General features: G+C 40.7%; 2 protein-coding genes across 2 annotated transcripts; one reads left to right on the forward strand and one right to left on the reverse strand.

Annotated features, from left to right (window-relative positions):
• Window positions 1–8,188: 8,188 nt before the first annotated feature.
• LOC135673921 (uncharacterized) lies at window positions 8,189–9,950 on the reverse strand. The gene is made up of 2 exons (XM_065183320.1): window positions 9,885–9,950; window positions 8,189–8,884 (listed from the first exon to the last, which is right to left on the reverse strand). Exons 1-2 carry the CDS (start codon window positions 9,948–9,950, stop codon window positions 8,189–8,191), a joined length of 762 nt encoding a protein of 253 aa, XP_065039392.1.
• A 1,480-nt stretch (window positions 9,951–11,430) lies between these two features.
• LOC135673922 (lysine-rich arabinogalactan protein 19-like) lies at window positions 11,431–11,829 on the forward strand. Its single transcript, XM_065183321.1, has one exon. The coding sequence runs from the start codon at window positions 11,431–11,433 to the stop codon at window positions 11,827–11,829; it is 399 nt and encodes a 132-aa protein (XP_065039393.1).
• The last annotated feature ends 12,814 nt before the right edge of the window (window positions 11,830–24,643 follow it).

The following is a 24,643-nucleotide window of genomic DNA, read 5'->3' on the forward strand; positions in this document are numbered from 1 at the left end:
GGGCATCATGATGGGAGCATTGATAAGTTTAACTGATCTAACATATCAATACGTCACTTGAATTCTTAGGTCTTGAATTCAAGGTTGACTTATCTCAACTATGGCATATAGATAGGGGGAGTTAAGGACAACTCCTTTATTAATTGATTGTCATCATCAAAAAGGGGGAGATTGTTGAATCTCGGATTTTGATGATGAAGTCAATTGTCATTTGTTATCTAATCTATGTGTTTGAGATAAGTGTGCAGGATTAACTACGATGAGAGTAAGACAAGCAGCAGGTGTTGCGCCGGAGTCAAGATCATGATCACGTTGGGAGTTCGAGAGTTCGACGGAAGTTCGGACGGTCGTCGGAGGTTCAACGAGAACAGATCCGAGAAGTCCAGAAGCTTGCCAAGCGAAGCTCGTCGGAACTCGCCAAGTGGATCGTCGCAAAGTCCAGGAGTATGCCAGATGTCCGCAGAAGGATCACCGAGGGTTTATCGGATGATCGACGGAAGTTCGCCGGAAACTCGCCGGAAGAAGCGATTGACGCATCGGAGCATAGCTGCAGAAGTTGTCTTAGAGTTAATCGTAGTTAGCACGATGATTAAGCTTGAAAATGGGATGTGATCCCATTAGCTTAATCTTGGGGCAATTGGGCCCCTGAAAAGATTCAAATTAGGCCGAATGGAGCGAACCATTCGGACCTTGATTGCACCAGGCGGTGCAACCGCCCTAGCCAAGAGGTGCAACCGCCAGGGCTGCGTGACTGGGCGGTGCAACCGCCCCAGCCAAGAGGTGCAACCTCCCAGGGCTCAGTCTTCGAGCTAGACTGGGCGGTGCAACCTCCTCTGTCGAGAGGTAGCACCGCCAGAGCTCAAGTTTCGAGCTCTGGCAAAGAGGTGCATCAGCCTGAGCTCAGTTTCGAGCTCTGCCAGGTGATGCAACCACCGAGCTCAGTCTTCGAGCTCTGCCAGGCGGTGCAACCACCGAGCTCAGTCTTCGAGCTCTGGCAGAGAGGTGCAATCGCCTGAGCTCAGTCTTCGAGCTCTGCCAGGCGGTGCCACCTCTCCAGTCAAGAGGTGCAACCGCCTGATCCCGGAATTCCGAGATTTGATCATTTTGAGCTCCAAATTTGAATTGGGTTGGGGCCTATAAATACCCCACCCATTCAACACTGAAAGCATATAGATCCACACCGAATTCTTGATCTTTTCAGTGATTCTAAGAGCTCAAATTTGTGTAAAGTCCTAAAGTTCTCCTCCTTCTGTTCTTCAAGTCTTGAGTTGTAAAGAGAGGAGAGAAAGGATCTGTAAAGGTTGTCTCCTGAGCCTGTCAAAAGGAGAGAAACTGTAAAAGGGCAGTTAGCCTTCGCCCATTGAAGGAAGGCAGCTAGTTGACGTCGGTGACCTCGTCGGAGGAGGAAGCCAAAAGTGGAGAAGGTCAAGACTGACCGAACCACTCTAAATCTCTGGTTTGCTTTTACCTTGAGCACTTTATCATTACTGCAAACCTCCTACATTGCTACTGCCCTCTGCGCCTTTACGAACGAGTTTCTAAGCTCTGATCTTTTAGAATCTGCATTCAAACGTAAATCGTGTTTTCGTACGATCTTCACACTGCAGTTTACGCTTACATTCGGATTCCATTTATAACTGCAAATTGCTTTCTACGTAAAACGCTTTTCAAGGTTCAAAACTGCTTTTAGACGCAAAACTACATTTAGACGTAAAATTACGTTTAGACGTAAAACTGCGTTTAGACGCAAAACTGCGTTTAGACGTAAAACTGCGTTTAGACGTAAAACTGCGTTTAGACGTAAAACTGTATTTAGACGCAAAATTGCATTTAGACGCAAAATTGTGTTTAGACGTAAAACTGCGTTTAGACGTAAAACTGCGTTTAGACGTAAAACTGCGTTTGGACGTAAAACTGAGTTTAGACGCAAACTACGCTTAGACGCAAACTGTGCTTAGACGCAAACTGTGTTTAGACGCAAACTGCGCTTAGACGCAAAACTGCGCTTAGATGCAAACTGCACTGTGATTCTGCTTTTATATCGAAATCGTTTTTTATCGGACGAACGCAGCTTTCGTTTTTAAATTACTGTAAGATTTCCGCTGCACTAATTCACCCCCCCCCCCCTCTTAGTGCTCTCGATCCTAACAAATATGCCATATTGATAAAATCTTGAATTCAAACTGAATTCAAGTCATTGCAATATTCATCATGAATACTTGCAACACGTCATTATGAACTTATGCATAAACTTATGCATAACATGTCATGTCATCAACATACTTCTCCCCCTTTATCATCAACAAAAAGGAGAAGTACCACAATCAAGTGTTTGTGATGTAAGTTTAAATCATCAAATGGTAAGATATCAATATGTAAAATTGTGATTCAAGTTCTTGATATCTTAACATGATATGACATTTATAGCACCAATTCATATGAATGTTGCTTTTGATATCTCATCATAATATGGCATTCATGACATCTATTCATATTCTTCAAATATGGCACTCATAGTATCAATTTATATATTTCTCCCCCTTTGTCATCAATAACAAGGAGAACGATATAAGCAAATTTTAAATATAAGTGCGTTGCCATAAGTTGGTTCATGTCATTTTCCAACAGTGAGTGATAGGATACCAATTATGCAAACATTTCGAGGAGAACATGACATGGAGATAGCTTTTATTGCTTCTTCCTTTTTATTTGTTATCTTTTTACATGAAGGAGGGAAGCCATATGTGAAGTTCAAATCGATAAGATATTAAAGCACACTTCATTTTTGCAAGGATTAAGATATGTAAGTGAGTCAAATCCTTGTATGTAAAAATATCTTTCTTTTATAAGAGGGAATCATCAAATATGTTTCTCAAAAAATATTTTTCACATGATAAGTGCATTTGCTAGATGATTCCATATGTCAAAAATCAATGATGTGAATTAAACTTGATATGACATATGCTTGTTAAGTTCGGAAGAGGATAATGTATCAAGAAAATCTAATTATTAGGATCAAGAAAATCCGAAAGTGAAATTTGACACTTTCATACATTCGGACAGGGTTTTACTAGAGATATTCAATTACAATCATGAAGGTAAAACATGCTTATTATCATGGAAATTTTTGTATTCAAGCACATAGTTTCCAACATGTAATCATGGCAAGTAATTGTGTAAAATCATTATGGCAATCAAGTGATTTGATCATTCAATCAAAAAAGTCCGAAAAATAATTTTAACACGTTTAATCATTCTGAAATATTTTTGCCATAGTTTTTCAAATATAATCATGAAGATAAGGCATGCTCATCATCATGGTAGTATGATAGCAAGTTTACCATATATTGCTAGTCATAGGTGCCCAGCAAGGCAATCACGTGAGTGATGGCACGTGTGACTTGATACAGAATCTTTTTGCTTATTATATTTTGGCGTATATCACTTTATAACTATTGCATATGTGCATATATATATTGTGATGTCCTTGGATTTGTGCAATGGAAATTGGATCGTGATGAGATCACAATAATGAGATCGATTCACCTTTAAACACATATCCTAAATGATCCCGGTCATAGGTTACTCGAGAGGGACATCGTGATAACCGGATAGACTGGTGTGCTGTATACCCGTCCATATGATGGATGCAGCTGGTCTCATAGCTGCTCGTGTAGGGACACTTGGGATACAGTACAGGTGTTCATTGGAGAATGAGTTCACTGATTGATCCGCTTACGGAATGCTGGATGGTTGATGATGCCTTATTGTCAGACAGTGATTCCGTAGTCCTAGTGGTGTATCTGGTCCTTAGACTTGAGACACCAAGGATGTCCTGTATGAGTGCTCCACTCTTTGATACCAGACTTATAGGTTTGGTTGTCCCAGATCTAGTACAACTGGTCATTGGGAGTGGTAGTCGACTTTACGAGGGCTATTGAGTGTCGATAGCGGATCATCCACTCTCGGTGTCATGAGAGGAATATCCCATGTGTTCTTGCTCAGACAAATCCTTGGCCAAGGTCATTCGGGTTGAGAGAGAAAGAGTTTTCCTGGAGAATCCGATTAGAGCGAGACTCGAGTAGAAACCGTATGGGTCTGACAACACCATGCTCGATATACGGTCTCTGGGATATTAGATGGATGAGGGACTATAGGTACATGGTAACTGAGGACAGACAGGTCCAATAGATTGGATTCCCCTGTATCGTCTGGGGACTACGGCGTAGTGGCCTAGTATGTTCGTAATCGATGAGTCGAGTGAATTATTACAGAGATAATAATTCACTGAGTTAGAAGGAGTTCTGACAGGTATGACTCACGACCAGCTCGATATTGGGCCTAGAGGGTCACACACATATGGTAGGCATTGCGACGAGTAGAGGTTCGGATATGAGATATCCGACGGAGCCCTTGTCTTATTGGATGCAGATCCAATACCCACTAGGGAAGGACCCATTAGGGTTTGACACGGGATCTCTATAAATAGGAGGGATTCACAGCCTCATAGGCTAGAGTCTTTGCTTGCCTTTCATATTCTCCTCTCCCTCTCCACCTTAGAGTAGGCCTGGAGTTTTGAGGAGCGTCGTCGCAACCCTGCTGTGTGGATCACCGCTAGAGAGGAGGACGCTTGACCTCCTTCACCCTCTCCTAAGGATCTGCAAGGAAACAGGGATATACGATCTCCCTAGGTAACACAATCTCTATACGCAGTTTTGTGTTTTGCGGATTTATTGCGCACCAATCTTCGCACGACGACGAACATCTTTTTGGGAATCGGGGATTTTTGTTTTCTTGTTCTTCCGCTGCGCATATGATGTCGCCCCCCAATGATTTCCCTAACAGTGGTATCAGAACCAGGTTGTTCGTGCGAATGATTGGTTTTGAACTGCGTGTGTTGTGTTTAGGAAGAATATTGACGTCAAAATCGTTGACGCAAAAGCGAGAAAGGACAGCAACAGTTGCTGCCCTCGATATGCGTGCGTGCAGCGCAGGGGCTGCGTCTGCAGCAGCCGGCCGGCGGCCTACTTGCAGCAGGCTTGCTACTGGTGGGGCTGGCAACCCACGGGCAGATGCGCCGCCGAAAGGAAGCGGCGCCTGCCGCCGTAGGGCAGCGACGCTCGACGCCTACCGCCGCTGCTCCTGCGGGCGAAACCCCCCCACAGGGGCGGCTGCACGGCGGTACAGCACCGCTTGCGAAGGCAGCAGCGCCCGAAGGGGGCGCCCACCCGCAGCGGCATCGCGGCCAGCGGGCGTGCCGCCAGCAAGCGAGGGCAGTGCCCTCGCCCCGCCGCACAGGCCGCCGCCGGCAGGGTGGCGGCGGCGGCAGCAGCGAAAGGGGGAAAGGGCATTAGGGTTTTTTGGGAAAAAGACAGTTTTGCCCCTCGAAATTTGAGAAATTCCAGTTTCTGTCTTTTGTCCAAATTATGAAAATACCCTTAGGAATTGAGAAATTCCCTACATGTCCCTGATTTCAGATTTACGTCTGCAATAAGATCATCATGCGAAAAAGCAGATTTACGTCTAAATGCAGATTTACGTCTAAACGCAGATTTACGTCTAAACGCGGATTTACGTCTGAACCTTGAAACTCGTTCGTAAAATCGCAGAGGGCAGTAAGCTATTGAAAAGTTTGCATTAAAGGTAAAATGCTCAAAGGAAATGCAAACCGAGATTTAGAGTGGTTCGGTCAATCTTGACCTACTCCACTTTTGGCTTCCTCCACCGACGAGGTCACCGACGTCAACTAGAGACCTTCCTTCAATAGGCGAAGGCCAACCACCCTCTTACAGATTTACTCCTTTTGGCGGGCTTAGGAGACAACCCTTACAGAAGTTTTCTCTCCTCTCTTTACAACTCAAACTTTGAAGAACAGAAAGAGGAGAACTAATAGTTTGAGCTCTAAGAATCACAGAAAGACAGCAAGATTTCGAGTGTGTGTTCTGTGCTTTCAGTGCTGAATGGGTGGGGTATTTATAGGCCCCAACCCAGTTCAAATTTGGAGCTCAAATCTATCAATTCCCGAAATTTCGGGATCAAGCGGTTGCACCTCCTGACTGGGGCGGTTGCACCGCCTAACAGAGCTCGAAGACTGAGCCTCTGGGCGGTGCCACCTCTGTCAGGGTCGGTTGCACCTCTCTGCCCGAGCTCGAAGACCGAGCTCAGGCGGTTGCACCGCCTGATTGGAGAGGTTGCACCGCTTGGCAGAGCTCGAAACTTGAGCTCTAGCGGTGCTACCTCTTGACAGAAGAGGTTGCACCGCCCAGTCTCGCTCGGAGACTGAGCCCGGGGCGGTGCCACCTCTTGGCTGGGGCGGTTGCACCTCCCATAGCAACCTGGGTCCGAATGGGTTGATCCATTCGACCCAATTTGAGTTCTTCAGGGGCCCAATTGCCCCAAGATTAAGCTAATGGGATCACCTCCCATTTCTAACTTAATCAATGTGCTAACTATGATTATTTCCTAAGACAAATTCTGCAGCTTGCTCCGGTGCGTCAATCGCTTCTTCCGGCAAGTTTCCGGCGAACTTCCGTCGATCATCCGACGAACCCTCGGTGATGCTCCTACGGACTTCCGGCAAACTCCTGGACTTGCGACGATCCACTTGGCAAGTTCCGATGAGCTCCTTTGGCAAGCTTCTGGACTTCTCGGATTTGTTCCTGTAGAACCTCCGACGACTGTCCGAACTTCCGTCGAGCTCTCGAACTCCCAACGTGATCATTGTCATGACTCCGGCGCAACTCCTGCTGCATGTCTTTCTTCCATCGTAGTTAATCCTGCACACTCAAAACAAAAACTTCGATCGAGACAATTAATCCTAAGCAATTAACCAAGTTGTCCGGCATGTCATTGGTCCCTCGACGCTTCATCCGATTCTTCGGCGCATCGTCCTTTCCTGCAGCCTATTGCCAAATCGGCCAGTTGACTCCGCAACTCCGATATCCTTGGCACAATACCCGCTCTTCTTGGCCCAATGCCCGAGTCCACGACCCGAAGCCTTCTGTCGATACGTCGACCGATGCACCGACCCGACGTCCAATCTTCTGACATGTTCCTCCGGCACAACATGATTTTCCTGCTTTAATTGTCTCATCCTGATCGAGGCATCCTGCGTCACTCAAAACGCAGATTAAATCATAAACATATATCAAGTAGTTTCATCATCAAAATACGAGATTCAACAAAACCTACTGAAACCTGCCAGTTTTCCAGCGAGGCACTGCACTTCCTTGATTGGGCAGGGAGGCTGCATCTCTATTATGGCCCAAACCTTTTTTGGGTTGGCATCTATTCCTCTCTGGTGGATGACGAACCCGAGGAACTTCCCCGAACGGACCTCGAAGACACACTTCAAAGGGGATTCAGGTGCATGTTGAACCGCCTTAGGATCTGGAATGTCTCTGCTAGGTCGGTCGGATGTGTGCTTACCGACTTGCTTTCTACGATCATGTCATCTACGTACACCTCCATGTTCCTCTCGAGTTATTGTTTGAATAGTTCATTGACCATTCTTTGGTACATCGCTCCAGCCTTTTCAGGCCGAAAGGCATCACTCTATAACAATACACTCCCCAATCGGTAATGAAACAGTGTGCTTTTGGTCTTACGGTGCCCTCCGAATCTAGTTATAGCCTGAGAACACATCCATGAATGTAAGAAGTTCATAGCCTACAGTGGCATCTACTAGCTGATCTATTCTCAGGAGTGGATAGCAATCTTTGGGGCATGCTCGGTTGAGATCAGTGTAGTCAACACATATCCTCCAGCTTCCACTGTGTTTCTAAATGTGGACTACATTTGACAACCACCAGGGTATTTCACCTCGGTTATGAATCCGACCTCTCTAGGGTAGTCGACCTCGTCGCTGATTGCCTTTTGTTGGTCGGGGGCAAACTTCCTCGGCTTCTGTTTCATCGGTCAAGCCTCGGGGTGGATGTTGAGGTGGTGCAGGGTCACCCCTGGGTGATTCTGGGCATATCTTTTGAGGACCATGCGAACACATCAACATTTCTCTTCAGGAAATCGATGAGCTGGAGCTGGTTTGCTTCAGGGAGTGTTGTCCCGACTTTCACGGTCATGTCGTGTCGGTCCCTCTTCAAGGGTACCTCGGCGAGTTGTTCAGGTGGTCCCTCTTCAAGGGTACCTCGACGAGTGTTGTCCTAGCTTTGTCACAGGGATCCGGGGCTTGCTAGGGTCGTGACTTCTCCAAAAGACTAACCGCTATAAAGTAGCATCGTCTTGATTCTCTAGGATCGTTTCGGGATACCCTAACCCCTAATGAAGTCAGAAATTTGATGGCCCAGTGGTAAGTGGAAACCACCGCTTTCAGTTTGTTGAGTGTCAGGCAACCGAGGATGACGTTGTAGACCAAGGGAAGGTCGACTACCATGAAGGTAGTCATCATCGTCTTGGCTCTTAGTTCTTCCCCGATGGTAACGAGGCGGATGGTGGTCCCAAGCGGGGAGATGGAATCCCCCGTGAATCCGATGAGTGCCGATGCTATGGAGGTGAGGTCCTCATTAGTTAGGTCGAGCTTCTTGAAGGCGTTGAGGTACAGTACGTCGACAGAGCTCCCAGTGTCGACCATCACTCTCTTCACCCGAGCATTGGCGATCCAAATGGAGATCACCAAAGCGTCGTCGTGGTGGGAGCGTTCGACCTCTTCGGTTTTGAAGGTGATTTTTGGCTCGAACTCAGGTTTGGGGTGCTTCTCCACCTTGTCGTAGGTGTAGGCCTTCCTCGTCGTCAAGCTACTACCGCTAGTAGTCGATTCGCCAGTGATGACATCAATTTGTTTCTCGACGGGACCCTTGGGACGTGGAGATGCTTCTCTTGGTTCATTGAGATAGCACCCGAGGTGACCTCCCCGGATCAACTCTTCAATCTAATTTTAGAGGTCGTGGCAGTCTTTCGTGTCATGGCCGTAATCCCAGTGGAACCTGTAATATTTAGATCAATCCTTGTGAGTAGCCTTCAAGGGATTGGGTTGTCACAAGAGGCCTTTCTCCTTGATCTAGAGAAAGATCTCGGTACGAGAAGTGTTCAAAGGCAAAGGCGGGGGCCTCGGGAGTAGTTGCTTTGGTCAGTCAGGCCTTTTGCAGTGTCAGGTCAATTGGGGGAGTTGCTAAATGCACCATCTGTGGGATGAGTGGGACGATTATTTACATCATTCCCGCTAAGGTCTGTACTTGCCTGGTCAGGCCGAGGAATGCCTCGGGCGAAACGATCGAGGGTCCTATAGTGTCTCCGGGGGGAGAGAGCCCTAGTTCATTGAATAGATGCTAGTAGCAATATGGCATCAGAGCCGGAATGCCCCTATCCATGAGGATGGGGAGGGGCTGATCACCAAGTCCGAAAGGGGGGTGGTCAGTTGGTAATTCTCCCTGGGGGGGGGAACCGCTACGCGGTGCTCCTACGACATTGGCCCTCCTTCTACCACCAAAAATGTTAGTGAATTGATGTGCCGTGGCCGATGAGTTAGCATGGTTTGGTCCACGGATCGATATCGGGAGTTTTCGATCGAGAAGGAGGAAGTGCTGAAGCCGACTATATTAGGATGTCAAGATGTTGACGCCACCTATGGGAGGCATCTCTCGGTCGGGACCAAGCTAACGTCGTTTGCGGGGAGGGGGTCTCTTGGTCTTTTCTGGATGCTGACACCATCGGTGGGAAGACTTCTCTTGGTCAGGATGCTGACACCATCTTTTGGATGTGGCCAAACTCCTGCACAGAAGGTCCTCGTCGGGGGGTTCCCGACTTTGGCCCCTCAAAGATTAAGTTTGTAGTTATCTTTTTCTCTTTTTTTCATCCCCTGGCCAAATATCGGTCATGGACTTTTATACTACTGTACAAGGATCGATCGTACGCGGAGTTAGCACAACGACCGATCCCTGAGTGGCGAGGCGGTACCTACATGTGGTCGCAGCCCAGAACGCACGGAATGACGCCATACGGTGCCGTCCCGAGCTTTCCGGGACGGGACTTGTCTAGGGGCACCTTTGGTACGGACCTTGGCTCAACTCGGGAGGTACCCCTCGTGCTGATTTGGCAAAGGTATGATGTGGCGCGGGTTATGACTGGAGTCCAAAAATATGCCTTATCAACAAGGTTTCTTTTTTGGCTCACAATGTACAAATCAAGGTTGCTTTTCATGCTACAATGGTGCCAAAATCAAACTCGGATTACTAAAAACAGCTCAAAGGTGCAACCCAAATGAAACATTGTAACTTTGGCTAGTTTTAGCTTCCATAGACGACAATGGATAGTTATTACTGCACGGGTTTGATTTTTGCCGGAACCCTTGATTGAAACTAATACATAAGTGATTTTATGTTTCACCTGCGGTAATGAGCGGAACATGAAGCTGTTGAAGGAGAGAGAGCAGATCGGGCTTTTGCTGATGACTCCAAAAACTACACGTTTGGGAGGACTAAAATGACATGAAAGAACCATATAACTGCAACAGAATAGTTAGAGAGAGAACTTCCTCCAGTTGTTGTAGCTCTGACTAAAGAATGAATGATGGAGATCATGAACGGCAGAGCATGGTCAAGTGCAATTCTTAAGAATTTAGAGGAGATGGTGAATGGAGCCAGATTTTTAGTTTATTCAAAAGTCAAACGAAGATCCAACTGTTAAAGCAATCTATCAGCAAACTTCCACAAAGATATCCCTGCAAGATCATGCATGGGTATTTAGAAGTGTTCATGCTTTTGTTCGCAGCCCATCTCTCTTCCTCGACTCCGTCTTCTTCTTTGCCTCTTCGTGTCTTCGACCACCCGGACAGCTCGTACCAGCCGTTCGGTTTGCAGTGGCCGGCTGCCAACCTTCCACATGCTTCTCCAGCTGTATTCACTACGAAACATATATCTATACCGTGCGATCTTGTCCCGAAAAGTAGGTCCTCCTGTCTCTAGTGCCAATCATAAGGCAGGTACGTTTTTGAGGACGGTTTTCCATAGTGTTAACATGCCCTTTTCGTCAAGCTTCTTTATTTGCTTTCTTTTTCTTTATCTAACGTTTCGAACGGCTAGTTGGACTCCAACGTTCACATTTCGAGCAACGTTCAGCCGTCCGATCGCGATCGGACGACACCGTCCTCCAAAAGAAACGCGGAAACCGGCAGCTTGACGGAATCTAGCACTGGGGGGGCGGACGGGTCCGATCGATCGCCGTCCGTGGTTCATCAGACGGCCATAGGTGAGCCAACCTCACTCATGAGAACAGCTCTAAAGCAAGTCACCGTCCTCGCCGTCTTTAACACTAGGAAATAATTAAAATAGAAATAATTAAATTATTAATGAGGCTTCCTACGTCTTTATATACCCCTCGCACCACTGCTTCTCCTCGACCCACTTGCAACCCTAAGTCGTTGTAGTTGTAGTTCTCGATCTCTCTCACAGTCTTGATCTTGATCTCGCGGTGGTGAAGATGGCGGTCGCGTCCTCCCGCTTCCCCGTCCTCGCATTCGTCCTTATGTCACTCGCCGTGGCTTCCTTCGCGCAGGGCCCAGCCGCCGCACCCTCGAAATCCCCCACCGCAGCTCCCGTGAAGCCGCCCGCTCCAGCCCCCTTGACGCCGCCCGCCGCCTCCCCTGTCTCGAAGCCGCCGTCCCCCGGCCCCGCCGCGGAGACGCCTACCGCATCCCCTCCGGCCCCGCCGACCTCGACTCCCCCCTCTGAGTCGCCCGCGTTTACGCCGTCGTCGATCTCGTCCCCCCCTGCGACCGCTCCCTCGGCCCTGCCTCCTGCGGGTAACGGCGTCGCCGACCTTACCTTCAGCTGGGTCACCGCATTCGCCGCCGCGGCCGTCGCCGCTGCTGCGCTGTAGCTCCGTGGCTGTTACCCTCGCTCGCGATGTCTCGGCCGTCGGATACTGATCGCACGGTTTCTATTTTTTTCATTCTATTTGAGTCGGGTCTGTGCCTATCATTGCATTTATTGTACGGTTTAACATGAGCTAGTGAATTATTTACAGTTCTACCATCAGGCCATTGTCTTCTTTGCTGACTCGGACACAGTGAAATAAGCAAACACTTATTTGACTCTAAACTGAGGTAAACACATCTTATTCTTTGGTGCAGGGAAGGCAGAAGGAACCCAATGAATGTAGACATCATAGTCTCGGTTGATACCAAAACAGCTTCACAAGGGATTCTTCTTGCTGTGTTGCTTCTTGGGAGTAACACTGGTGGATAGGGAGGGAGGTGGCTTTTTTTCGTTGAGCTTTCCATGTACATGTACAAAAATATTAAAATGATAAATTATTAATCATAACGAACTATAACACAAACAATAAATCCAAGTAACAGTTGTTCTTTGCAATATAACTATCTGCTCTGACCAAGATATGTCTTGTTGATTAGCAGGTGAACTTCTTTTTTAGTACCTTGTAAAGGATCTTTTACAAACGTTTACAATTGTGAGGAGGATGGGAACATATATTTGCACAAAATTTTGAATATCAAACTAGGTCAGATATATATATATATATATATATATATATATATTGTCAGAAAGGCTGGTTGTTGTAGCCACAACAATTGAACTGTGTGGATCATAAACATAAAAATTACAATTGTAAAAGAACTAGATGTAAAAGTACATATATCTTTTTGGTTTTTTTGAGAAGCATCTCTCATTTTCAAAATTTTCAAATAATATCTTTTTTTTTGCTTAATACTTAGAATACCAATGTAATGTAATATAAAAACAATGTATTTTTAACATAATAATTTTGTATAAATTTTGTGAAACATCATATTTATGGTGGTTTTATACTATGTTGTAGTATTTTCAATAATATTAAGAAGACACTGTAATGCAATACAAAAACACTATGATACAGTGTTTTACCTTTTTAGTAATATTAGAAAAATACTGTAATAAAATATAAAAACATTATAATATAATATTTTTGAACTATGTCATAGTATTTTTCTAATATTTTTGAAAATGCTATAATGCTGTATAAAAATATTATAATTGGAGTGGTTCACCTTAGGACCGATCCACAGAAAGAAAAGAGAGAGAGAGAGAGAGAGAGAGAAAAGGGGTATTTCAGAAATTAAGGCAAAAAAAGGGGGGTGGTGTGGTTAGGAGGGGAGGGTGGTATTTCTAGAAATGAGGGACGTTTCTGAAAAAAAAATCAAAAATTCACCCAATTAAAAATTCTTTGTAAAAGGTATTTAAAAGTAGGAAAAAATGGTGATTCCGAAGATGCATTATGTATTAGGATACGCAAGATTAAAAAACGGAGATGTACGAAAAATGATGTTGCTTCTCAACGTTTAAATCAACATATATCGTATTCTTGGAATAAAACGATATGCATCTATTTTGATGCATGAGAAATTAGAAAAAAATAAAAAATCCAGACTGGCTTCCTCAGTTATATCTTCTTATAAATATATGCAATTTTGGCCTAATATCTTCCAAAGGACAAACAAAGGTAAATTAGGAAAAAAATGGAAAGAGAAGAAAAAGTAGTAGTATTAGGCATCTTCAAGTTGAGCGTTTATGATTATACGAAAGGATAAAGAACATATGAATGTTTATCTATTATTGTGGAATAGGGCTTTCATCTAGCAAAGTTATTTGGTTAAGCCCTCTTGGTTAAATGGATTAAGGGGATGATGCATCATGTATGAATGATGATAGCCTTTGAATTCACATCTATTTATTATATGCTCATGTTTCATTTATTTAGGGATCTTCAAAAGATGGGCTTCTTTGCATTATTTTGACCAAAGCTCTGGGATGGAAAATGATGCATGTAATTTATCTAAATAGTTTGGAATATGACTTAATAGGAGTTGAATAGAAAGTAGATTATAATTGTTATGTATCAGGATTATGTGGCTAAAATGTGCTTGTTTTCATCTCTTAAATTTGATTGTTGGCCATATTGCTTTAACTCAAAGTCATTTCCATTTTATTCATCCATATACTTTGAATTTATTTATTAGCTTTCGTGGTGATAATATTTACTTCCTATACCCTTGACTAAGACTTTAAGCTATTTGGTTTTGGGTCATGGGTCCTTTGTGCAATTTAATTTATCATGCCATCAAAAAATAAAAATTATCATATTGTTAAATCTATCTTAGGTTGCTTAAGTCAGAAACTTATTTGGATCTAACTTAGTTTCTTTTCGAGCCAATCTATGGAAAAATATGTCACTACTCCTAATCCTATAAAACTAATTTAGGTGTGACCATGATAATGTTTCTCCAACACTTAAAGTCAATAATGGTTTTGGATGACTCAAACTAGTTGGATAGGTCAAACTAGATTTGTAGGTCAATAATTTTTTTATTGTGTTTGCGCAAACCTGGGCAGCCCCTTTTATAATGGAGCATAGGGGTGTCATTACATATTTGTTTAGGGTAGATGTACTTATTGGTTGTAATTGCTTATAACATACATTAGACCATTTAGTCATATTGTTTACAAAAACCTATATTTTAACATGTTAATCAATGAAACGTCTGCATAGAGATAAGATTATTGCTAGATAGTGCTTCTTGATACTAACAACTAAGATGATAACACGTTGGCCGTATGTGATGCTAACATACCAATCACATCATATCCACTACAATATATGCCTCCTACTTCCCAAGCCGAGTGGCATCGTGAATTCAGGTCGGGAAGTATTGTTCACTTAAGGTCTGTTTGTATTGGAGAATAAGGGACATGATCCCGAAATTCTCCTCAAGTCAACATGAGTCCTTTTGCTCAATCTGATTTGCTTAACTCGATCTATTTGACTTGGTCCTTTCGTTAGGCTTTCTACTAATCTAGTATATTGGCAATAGCAACGAAGCGAAAGAGTATGGCTAGTTGTAGTACCACGATGGAATGCATTAGGCAAGCAACGATGACACGATTTTGATGATTACCAAGATGATGGTGTACTAGTTCAAGAAAATATATATGTATATACACACATATATATGTATATACACACATATATATGTATATACACACATATATATGTATATATACATATATATGTATATATACATATAGATATGTGTGTGTGTGTGTGTTGGGATCAAGAGTGGCACTAAGAGGGGGGATGAACTAGTGTAGCGGTAAAAATTACGTCGGTTCAAAATTTCATTCGATTAAAACTGATTTCGACGAAAACCGTTTCGGAGAGATGTTAACTTTGAAAGCATATGGAAGAGCGTAGTAGATGTAAAGCAAGTAAAGTAGTTTGCTGTAAAGTAAATTACACAAGAGAAATGCAAACCAGATTGTTATAGTGGTTTAGTTGTCGTGACCTACATCCACTTCGCCGATTCCTCTTCCGTCGAGACCACCGACATTCACTTTCAGTCTTCTTTCAATGGGGGAACTACCTTTTTATACCCATCTTCTCCTTTTCATGGGTTTAGGAGATAATCTTTTACAACCATCTTTTACAAGATATCCCTCTCATACCTCCCTTAGAACTCTCTCTAAGCTTTGGGAGGAGGGAACTCAACTTTCTAAGGTTTACAACTTTAGAATCATAAGGTTTTGCTCAATATTTCTTATTAATCCATGTAGAAATAGCTGGGGTATTTATAGGCCCCAAATAGATTCAAATTTGGAGCCCAAAATTCGAACCCTCGAAATTTCAGGGTACGGGCAATACCACTGCCTGCACTGGGCGGTACCACCGCCTGCAGCCTGACACTGGGTGGTACCACCGCCCAGACAGTCTCAGAGATTGAGTCTAGGTGGTACCACTGCTTGGGCGGTACCATCGCTTAGACTAGCGATACCACCGCTTCACATAGTCTCCGAGATTATGCCACGATGGTTTCACCTGTTTGGTCACTATTTGGGCTTTTCTCTTGGCCCAACATAGCCCAAACTTGGCCTAACTGTTCTCTAATTGGGTTGGCTCAATTCTCATCTCTATTATATTCTAACTACGAATTTTAAGACATTTAATAAGTTAAACAAAGTCTGTAAGTCTAGGTTTCTTCCAGCGATCTTCCGGTGAACTTTCGACGATCTCTCGGTAATGTTCTAGCGGACTCTCGACAAGCTTCTAGACTTTATGATGATCTTTTTGGCGAGTTCCAATGAGCTTCTTTGTTAAGCTTTGGGACTTCTCAATCAATTCTGATAGAACTTCCGACGAACGTCTGAACTTTCGATGAACTCTTGAACTCCCAACGAAATTACGTTCTTGACTCCGAGAGTTCATTTTTCTTTATGCTTTGCTATCATAGTTAATCCTGCATATGTAAAAACATACTTCAATCTAGACAATTATTTCTAAGCATGAATCATGTTGTCCAGTATGTCATTGGTCCATTGACACTTCGTCCGATTCTTCGACGCATCATCCTCTCTTACGACCTATAGCCCAATCAGCCAATTAACCTCCATAACTCCGATATCCTTAGTGCAATTTCTGCTCTTTTTAGCCCGATGCCCGAATCCATGGCCCGAAGCCTTCTGTCGATACGTCATCCGATCCTCCGACTAGACGTCCAATCTTTTGACATGTTCCAATGGCTCAACATGATTCTTCCTGCTTTAATTATCTCATCCTGATTGAAGCATCATGCGTCACTCAAAACGTAGATCAATTCATAAACACTTATCAATTGGTTTTATCATTAAAATCTGAGATTCAACAATCTCCCTCTTTTTTATGATGACAGCCAATTGATGACGAAGTTAACCTTAACTCCCCCTGTCAATATGCCATATTGATAGAACCTTGAATTTAAGCTGAATTCAAGTCTTACAAATTTCATCATGAATATTTGCAACACGTCATCATGCATAACATGATCATACTTCTCCCCCTTTATCATCAATAAAAAGAAGTTACAACTATCAAGTATTTGGACATAGAAGTTCAAATCATTACATAATAAATCTCAAGTTTTATCATCATTGCAAGCTAGCAAAAATTTTGAGTTTCACATCATGTAAACTAGCAATATTTAAGATGTTCAAGAAGGCAACTTTTGCTTCTTGAAATATGCAAGTTAACAATCTTTGCTTTTCTTTTGAGATGAGCTAGTTAACATATTTTTGCATCTTCTTAACTTGTGCAAGCTAACAAGTTTACCTCTTTTCATGATATGCATGCTAGAAATTCTTTCTCCCCTTTCGTTATTGGCAAAAAGAGAGGAATAACAGAACAATAGTACAATTCATCAATTTTCAAATTATAACAAAAATAAAATGTCATTCTTATTTCAATATGTCATAATTGAGATAAACCTTGAATTTAAATTTAATTCAAGTCCATGCAATTTTAATCATGATTCTCATACATGATATGCAATAAATATATCAAATGCATCATCATAATAAAATCATAAGTATTGCATGCATCATTTTTTAATAAGCTAGCAACTTTGCTTCCTAGAAAGTTTTTCTCCTTGCAATTTGTGAGCTAGCAAATTTTACACATGAAAGTTGGCAAAAATTTTTACATTTTTTGGGATGAGCAAGCTTTTTACTTCTTCTTGAAGTATGCAAGCTAGCAAAATTTCTCCCTCTTTGTCATTGTCTAAAAGGAAGAGAAAAAAATAATTTTATAAGTCCTTTTTCCTTTATAATAATTTTTAAATCATGACAAAGGTAAATAACAAAGATGAAAAATCAAGTCATGAATGTCAAAACGATTTTTTTATCAAGAATATTTCATCGTTGCATGCATCAATATCATAAGTTGAAGTATTCATGCATAATACCAAATCACCATTAATAATTACATCAATATTCTAGTCATTATTTCAATCATAAAAAAATCAAGTCGTGAATGTCAAAATCATAGTATTGCATATCATTACATGAAAAATATCAAGAAGAACTTGGTGATGAGATATACTTCATAAATACAAGGAATTTTACATAATAAAATTCAAGTCATAAACCTTAAAATATGTCAAGTAGCATATCATGGATTATTAGAATAAGTCTTCTTTTTTGTGAATAGAAAAAAGAATAGTAGGCGATCTCAATTCATGCATATCAATAGATATGATTCACTCTGACAAATCTCATTTTTAGTAAATAACAAAAAGAAACATGGGAGTTCAAAAATAAGATATTGATTCATAGAAAAATTTCAAGTATCAATATTGAGAATTCAATATCATGATATAGATGAAGACATTCTTATAGCAAAAAGATGTCATAAGAGAACACATAAACGATCTTGATTTATGTATAATATCTCTCAATTCATTATGAATCATAAAAATTATAATTCCAAAAAATTATGATTCATTTAGAAAATCTCCTCTTAAGAAAATACCAAGTAGAATCGTAGGAGAATGATTAAAAAAATAAATCTTGATTCATAATAAATCATAATTTATAAATATCAAGGAATTGATATCATGATTTGGATAAAAAAAATTATTCAAATTTAAATCATCAAATCATCAAAATCGCTTTCATAGTTCAAGAGATTCAAAATAATATAAATATATATTTCAATCTCTTATTCAAAACTCGATATGATAAAGATGTTTCATTTTAAGTTGTTAGTTTCATACAAGTATGCCTTTGTCTTTTTATGCCAAATAAGAACATGCATCAATCGTTTATAATTGAAAAATAAATTTTTTCATAAAAACCATCAAGATCAATAAACCATAAATTACCCAAAAATCATCATTTCTTCAAATCACCATGCATAGATTCACATTAAGCATGATATCAAATCTCTTAACATTTTCATTAAGACATCAAGCATAGTTTCAATCAAAATCGGAAATCATCAAGATATACATAATTTCAATCAACATTTCTTCTTGAAAAAACATACATAAGATTATCACTAGATTTAAATCTAACATTTTATTCATAAATCATATAATTTTCATTATCATTTTCAAAATTACTAGCATTATAAGCATGATCCTATTTTATTTTTACATTTTTATTACATAATTAAACATGTAATTAAAAAATATATACTTTTTTAAATTAAATTAGAAACAACTCATGAGGACATCAAGTAATTTCAAAGTAAACTAAAGGAGTTTCGTTTGAGTTGTTTACCTCATTATAGAAAGTCGTTAAGGCGTAGTTTGCCACCTCGCCTTTGTTGATTTTCTCTTTATCTTCGGATGAGCTTGATTCGTCCCAAAGAGCTTCCTTTTTCTTACGTTCATGGTAAGTAGTTACGTTCTTTTTAAGTTTATTTTTTATTTTTTAATTCTTGTTTCATGAACCTTTTAAATTTCATAGTGAGGAGTTCATATTCACCATCACTTGAGCTTATGCTCGAGTGGTCTTCAATTGTTCTAAGTGCTAGTCATAGGTGCCCAGCAAGCCAATCACGTGAGTGATGGCACGTGTGACTTGATACAGAATCTTTTTGCTTATTATATTTTGGCGTATATCACTTTATAACTATTGCATATGTGCATATATATATTGTGATGTCCTTGGATTTGTGCAATGGGAATCGGATCGTGATGAGATCATGATAATGAGATCGATTCACCTTTAAACACATATCCTAAATAATCCCAGTCATAGGTTACTCGAGAGGGACATCGTGATAACCGGACAGACTGGTGTGCTGTATACCCGTCCATATGATGGATGCAGCTGGTCTCATAGCTACTCGTGTAGGGACACTAGGGATGTTAGGATCGAGAGCACTAAGAGGGGGGGGGGGGGCTTGAATTAGTGCAGCGGAAAACTTTCTGCGATTAAAATCGAAAGCTGCGTTCGAACGATAAGAACGATTTCTGTGTAAAATCCGATTCTAAGCAAGATGATATTAAAGTTAATCTATGCAGGGAGTTTGCAGCTATGATGAAAACCAGAATATAGGCGCAAGCTGAAATCCGACGTTCGTACGAAGAAACTGATTTATGTCTAAGTGCTGATTTATAAATCACTTGATTAGGCAAGATGCAGTTTAAGCAAGAGTATGAAGGCAGTTTGCAGTTATGGTAAAGCTCAAAACATAAACGCAATCTGCAATATGATGATCGTACGAAAAAGCAGATTTACGTCTAAACATTGATTCGGAAAGTAAAAGGCTTGAAATCCGATCGTAAAAGTGCAGAAGGCAGTAAGCTTCAGAGGAGGTTTGCAGTAAAGATAATATGCTTAAAGTAAATGCAAACCGAGATTTAGAGTGGTTCGGTCAATCTTGACCTACTCCACTTTTGGCTTCCTCCACCGACGAGGTCACCGACATCAACTAGAGGCCTTCCTTCAATAGGCGAAGGCCAACCACCCTTTTACAGTTTCACTCCTTTTGACGGGCTTAGGAGACAACCCTTATAGAAATTTTCTCTCCTCTATTTACAACTCAAAACTTGAAGAAAGAGGGAGAAGAACTTTTGGCCTTTACAACAATTTTGAGCTCAAAGAATCACAGAAAAAGATCAAGATTTCAGTGTGTGTCTGTGTGCTTTCTCTGCTGAATGGGTGGGGTATTTATAGGCCCCAACCCAGTTCAAATTTGGAGCTCAAAGCTATCAATTCCCGGAATTCCGGGATCAGGCGGTTGCATCTCCTGACTAGAGCGGTTGCACCGCTTTGCAGAGCTCGAAGACTGAGCCTCTAGGCGGTGCCACCTCTGTCAGGGGCGGTTGCACTTCTCTGCTAGAGCTCGAAGATCGAGCTCAGGCGGTTGCACCTCCTGACTGGGGCGGTTGCACCGCCTGCCAGAGCTCGAAGACCGAGCTCAAGCGGTGCTACCTCTTGTCAGGAGAGGTTGCACCGCCCAGTCTCGCTTGGAGACTGAGCCCAAGCGGTTGCACCTCCTGGCTGAGGCGGTTGCACCGCCCAGTCTCCCTGGGAGACTTAGCCCAGGCGGTTGCACCTCCTAGCTTGGGCGGTTGCACCTCCTACAGTAATCAGGGTCCGAATGGGTAGATCCATTCGGCCCAAATTGGGTCTTTCAGGGGCCTAATTACCCCAAGATTAAGCCAATGGGATCACCTCCCATTACCAACTTAATCATTGTGCTAACTACAATAAATCCTAAGACAATTTCTGCAGCTTGCTCCGGTGCGTCAATCGCATCTTCCGGCGAGTTTCCGGCGAACTTCCGTCGATCATCCGATGAACCCTCGGTGATTCTCCTGCGGACTTCCGGCAAACTCCTGGACTTACGACGATCCACTTGGCGAGTTCCGACGAGCTTCTTTGGCAAGCTCCTGGACTTCTCAGATTTGTTCTCGCAGAACCTCCGACGACCGTCCGAACTTCCGTAGAACTCTCGAACTCCCAACGTGATCATTGTCTTGACTCCGGCGTAACTCCTACTGCATGTCTTTCTTCCATCGTAGTTAATCTTGCACACTCAAAACAAAAACTTCGATCGAGACAATTAATCCTAAGCAATTAACCAAGTTGTTCGGCATGTCATTGGTCCCTCGACGCTTCGTCCGATTCTTCGGCGCATCGTCCTTTCCTGCGGCCTATTGCCCAATCGGCCAGTTGGCTCCGCAACTCCGATATCCTTGGCACAATACCCACTCTTCTTGGCCTGATGCCTGAGTCCACGGCCCGAAGCCTTCTGTCGATACGTCGACCGATCCACCGGCCCGACGTCCAATCTTCTGACATGTTCCTCCGGCACAACATGATTTTCCTGCTTTAATTGTCTCATCCTGATCGAAGCATCCTGCGTCACTCAAAACGCAGATTAAATTATAAACATATATCAAGTAGTTTCATCATCAAAATACGATATTCAACAATCTCCCCCTTTTTGATGATGACAACTACTTGATGACGGAGTTAACCTTAACTCCCGGAGTTTAAACAAACTCCCCGTTATCAATATGCCATATTGATAGAACCTTGAATTCAAACTGAATTCAAGTCATTGCAATATTCATCATGAATACTTGCAACACGTCATCATGAACTTATGCATAAACTTATGCATAACATCATACTTCTCCCCCTTTGTCATCAACAAAAAGGAGAAGTACCACAATCAAGTGTTTTATGATATTGGTTTAACTTATTGCATGAAAAACATAATATCTATTGTTATCATCATGCAAGTTTGCTATCATCAAATGGTAAGATATCAACATGTAAAATTGCGATTCAAGTTCTTGATATCTTAACATGATATGACATTCATAGCACCTATTCATATGAATGCTGCTTTTGATATCTCATCATAATATGGCATTCATAACATCTATTCATATTCTTCAAATATGGCACTCATAGTATCAATTTATATATTTCTCCCCTTTTGTCATCAACAACAAGGAGAACGATATAAGCAAATTTTAAATATAAGTGCGATGCCATAAGTTGGTTCATGTCATTTTCCAACAGTGAGTGATAGGATACCAATTATGCAAACATCTCGAGGAAAACATGACATGGAGATAGCTTTTATTGCTTCTTCCTTTTTATTTGTTATCTTTTTACATGAAGGAGGAAAGCCATATGTGAAGTTCAAATCGATAAGATATTAAAGCACACTTCATTTTTGCAAGGATTAAGATATGTAAGTGAGTCAAATCCTTGTATGTAAAAATATCTTCCTTTTATAAGAGGGAATCATCAAATATGTTTCTCGAAAAATATTTTTCACATGATAAGTGCATTTGCTAGATGATTCCATATGTCAAAAATCAATGATGTGAATTAAACTTGACATATGCTTGTTAAGTTTGGAAGAGGATAATGTATCAAGAAAATCCAATTGTTAGGATCAAGAAAATCCGAAAATAAAATTTGACACTTTCATACATTCGGACAGGGTTTTACTAGAGATATTCAATTACAATCATGAAGGTAAAACATGCTTATTATCATGGAAATTTTTGTATTCAAGCACATAATTTCCAACATGTAATCATGGCAAGTAATTGTGTAAAATCATTATGGCAATCAAGTGATTTGATCATTCAATAAAAAAAGTCTGAAAAATAATTTTAACATGTTTAATCATTCGGACATATTTTTGCCATAGTTTTTCAAATATAATCATGAAGATAAGGCATGCTTATCATCATGGTAGTATGATAGCAAGTTTACCATATACAAGCTAGCAAAAAATTTCTACATTTTAAGGCCCGCAAGCTAGCAATTTTGAGATGTTCAAGAAAGCAACTCTTGCTTCTTGAAATATAAGTTTTGCTAGATTTGCAAGTTAACTTTTTGCTTCTTGAGATAGGCAAGATAGCATTCCTTGGTGATGTTCAATATAACTAAGTTCTACATCATGCAAGCTAGTGAATTTTATAACATTTTAGAACATGCATAATCACCAAAGCATCATAAATTTTAATGATGTGCAAAATTACAAATTTTGCATGATTGCATTTGCGTGTCTTGAGATTTGCAAGATAGCACTTTTTGGTGATGTTCAAGATAGCAATTTCTTCTCTTTTGAGAAGTGCAATTTTTGCTTTCTTCTTGAATTGTGCAAGCTAGCTATCTCCCCTTTTGTCATTGTCAAAAAGAAGGGAAAAACCCTTTACATCAATTTTTAAATCATGACAAAGGTTAGTATCAATCTCATTTGTGCATCATTATATTTTCAAATTAAAACATGCACATTTTCAAAACATATAAACTCATTATTATATGCATGATTCCAAATCATCATTCATATTATTTCAATCATTGTTTCACTCATCACTATAGCTTATCATGCATAATATGTAAAACCATCTAACATGATATAAACATTTATTTATTTAATTTTTTTTAAGCATTCATGATACACATCATACATTATCATAATAAAAAGCATATGCATCATTCCAAATCATAAATATTTCAAATCATCATGGTATTAATTTGTCACATTGCATCCTACCATGCATGATCGAAACTTCTCATTTGCATACATCAAAATAAATTCATGAATATCTCATGCATTCATATCATCACTTGAGGAATATTGAAAAGAAATAATTGGGTGATGAGATAAATATTTCATGAATACAAATAATTGCATAAAAATCATATCATGAATACAAGGAATACAAGTCACAATCATTCAAGAGAAAAATCATCATTCATTTTCAATTCATTCAATTCGATAAATCAAGATCATGATTTTGACAAAACTCATTTCAAATTTAAATCATCAAAATCATTTTTATGGCTCACAAAATTTATAACATAAATAGATTCATGATTTCATTGATAATATATTTCCCCCCTTTTTAAGTGTTTCATTTTAAGTGGTTGATTTCATGTTAGCATGCCTTTTTATTTATGAAAACATGCATCAATTTTTTTAAAGCCACTGTTATTATCATGAAAATCGATAATCCATAAATATCAAGAATCATCATGCATAATTTCAAAAATATATACTCATTAATCATAACTTCAAATTAAACATGATTTCATATACTCAAAATCGAGAAATAACAATGGAAATCAACATGATACACATTATTACTTCTCAACCACATATAGCATGATTTCATAAGGTATTTTTAATCAAAATCATTTTGTTTATCATAAACATGTAATTTTCATGATTATTTTCAAAATTACTAGAATGATAAGCATGATTCCTAATTGTTTGTATTTTCATTATAAAATTATCAAACATGCAATTTTCAAGAAAATTAAATAAAAAAGAAAAATGCTTTATGAAAAGCATCATGTAATTTCAAAGTAAATTAAAGGCATTTTGATTACCTCAGCGT

This window comes from Musa acuminata, chromosome BXJ1-5 (assembly GCF_036884655.1).
Source record: "Musa acuminata AAA Group cultivar baxijiao chromosome BXJ1-5, Cavendish_Baxijiao_AAA, whole genome shotgun sequence".
Classification (NCBI taxonomy): Eukaryota; Viridiplantae; Streptophyta; class Magnoliopsida; order Zingiberales; family Musaceae; genus Musa; species Musa acuminata.

Bases quoted from the DNA above. Each gene is read 5' to 3' on its own strand.
- LOC135673921 (XM_065183320.1), bottom strand. From the start codon at position 9,950: ATGGCGTCATTCCGTGCGTTCTGGGCTGCGACCACATGTAGGTACCGC. The intron at 8,885-9,884 runs GTCGTTGTGCTA...CTCTAAAATTAG, and splicing joins GCCTCGCCACTCAGGGATCG to ATTGAAGAGTTGATCCGGGG.
- LOC135673922 (XM_065183321.1), top strand. From the start codon at position 11,431: ATGGCGGTCGCGTCCTCCCGCTTCCCCGTCCTCGCATTCGTCCTTATG.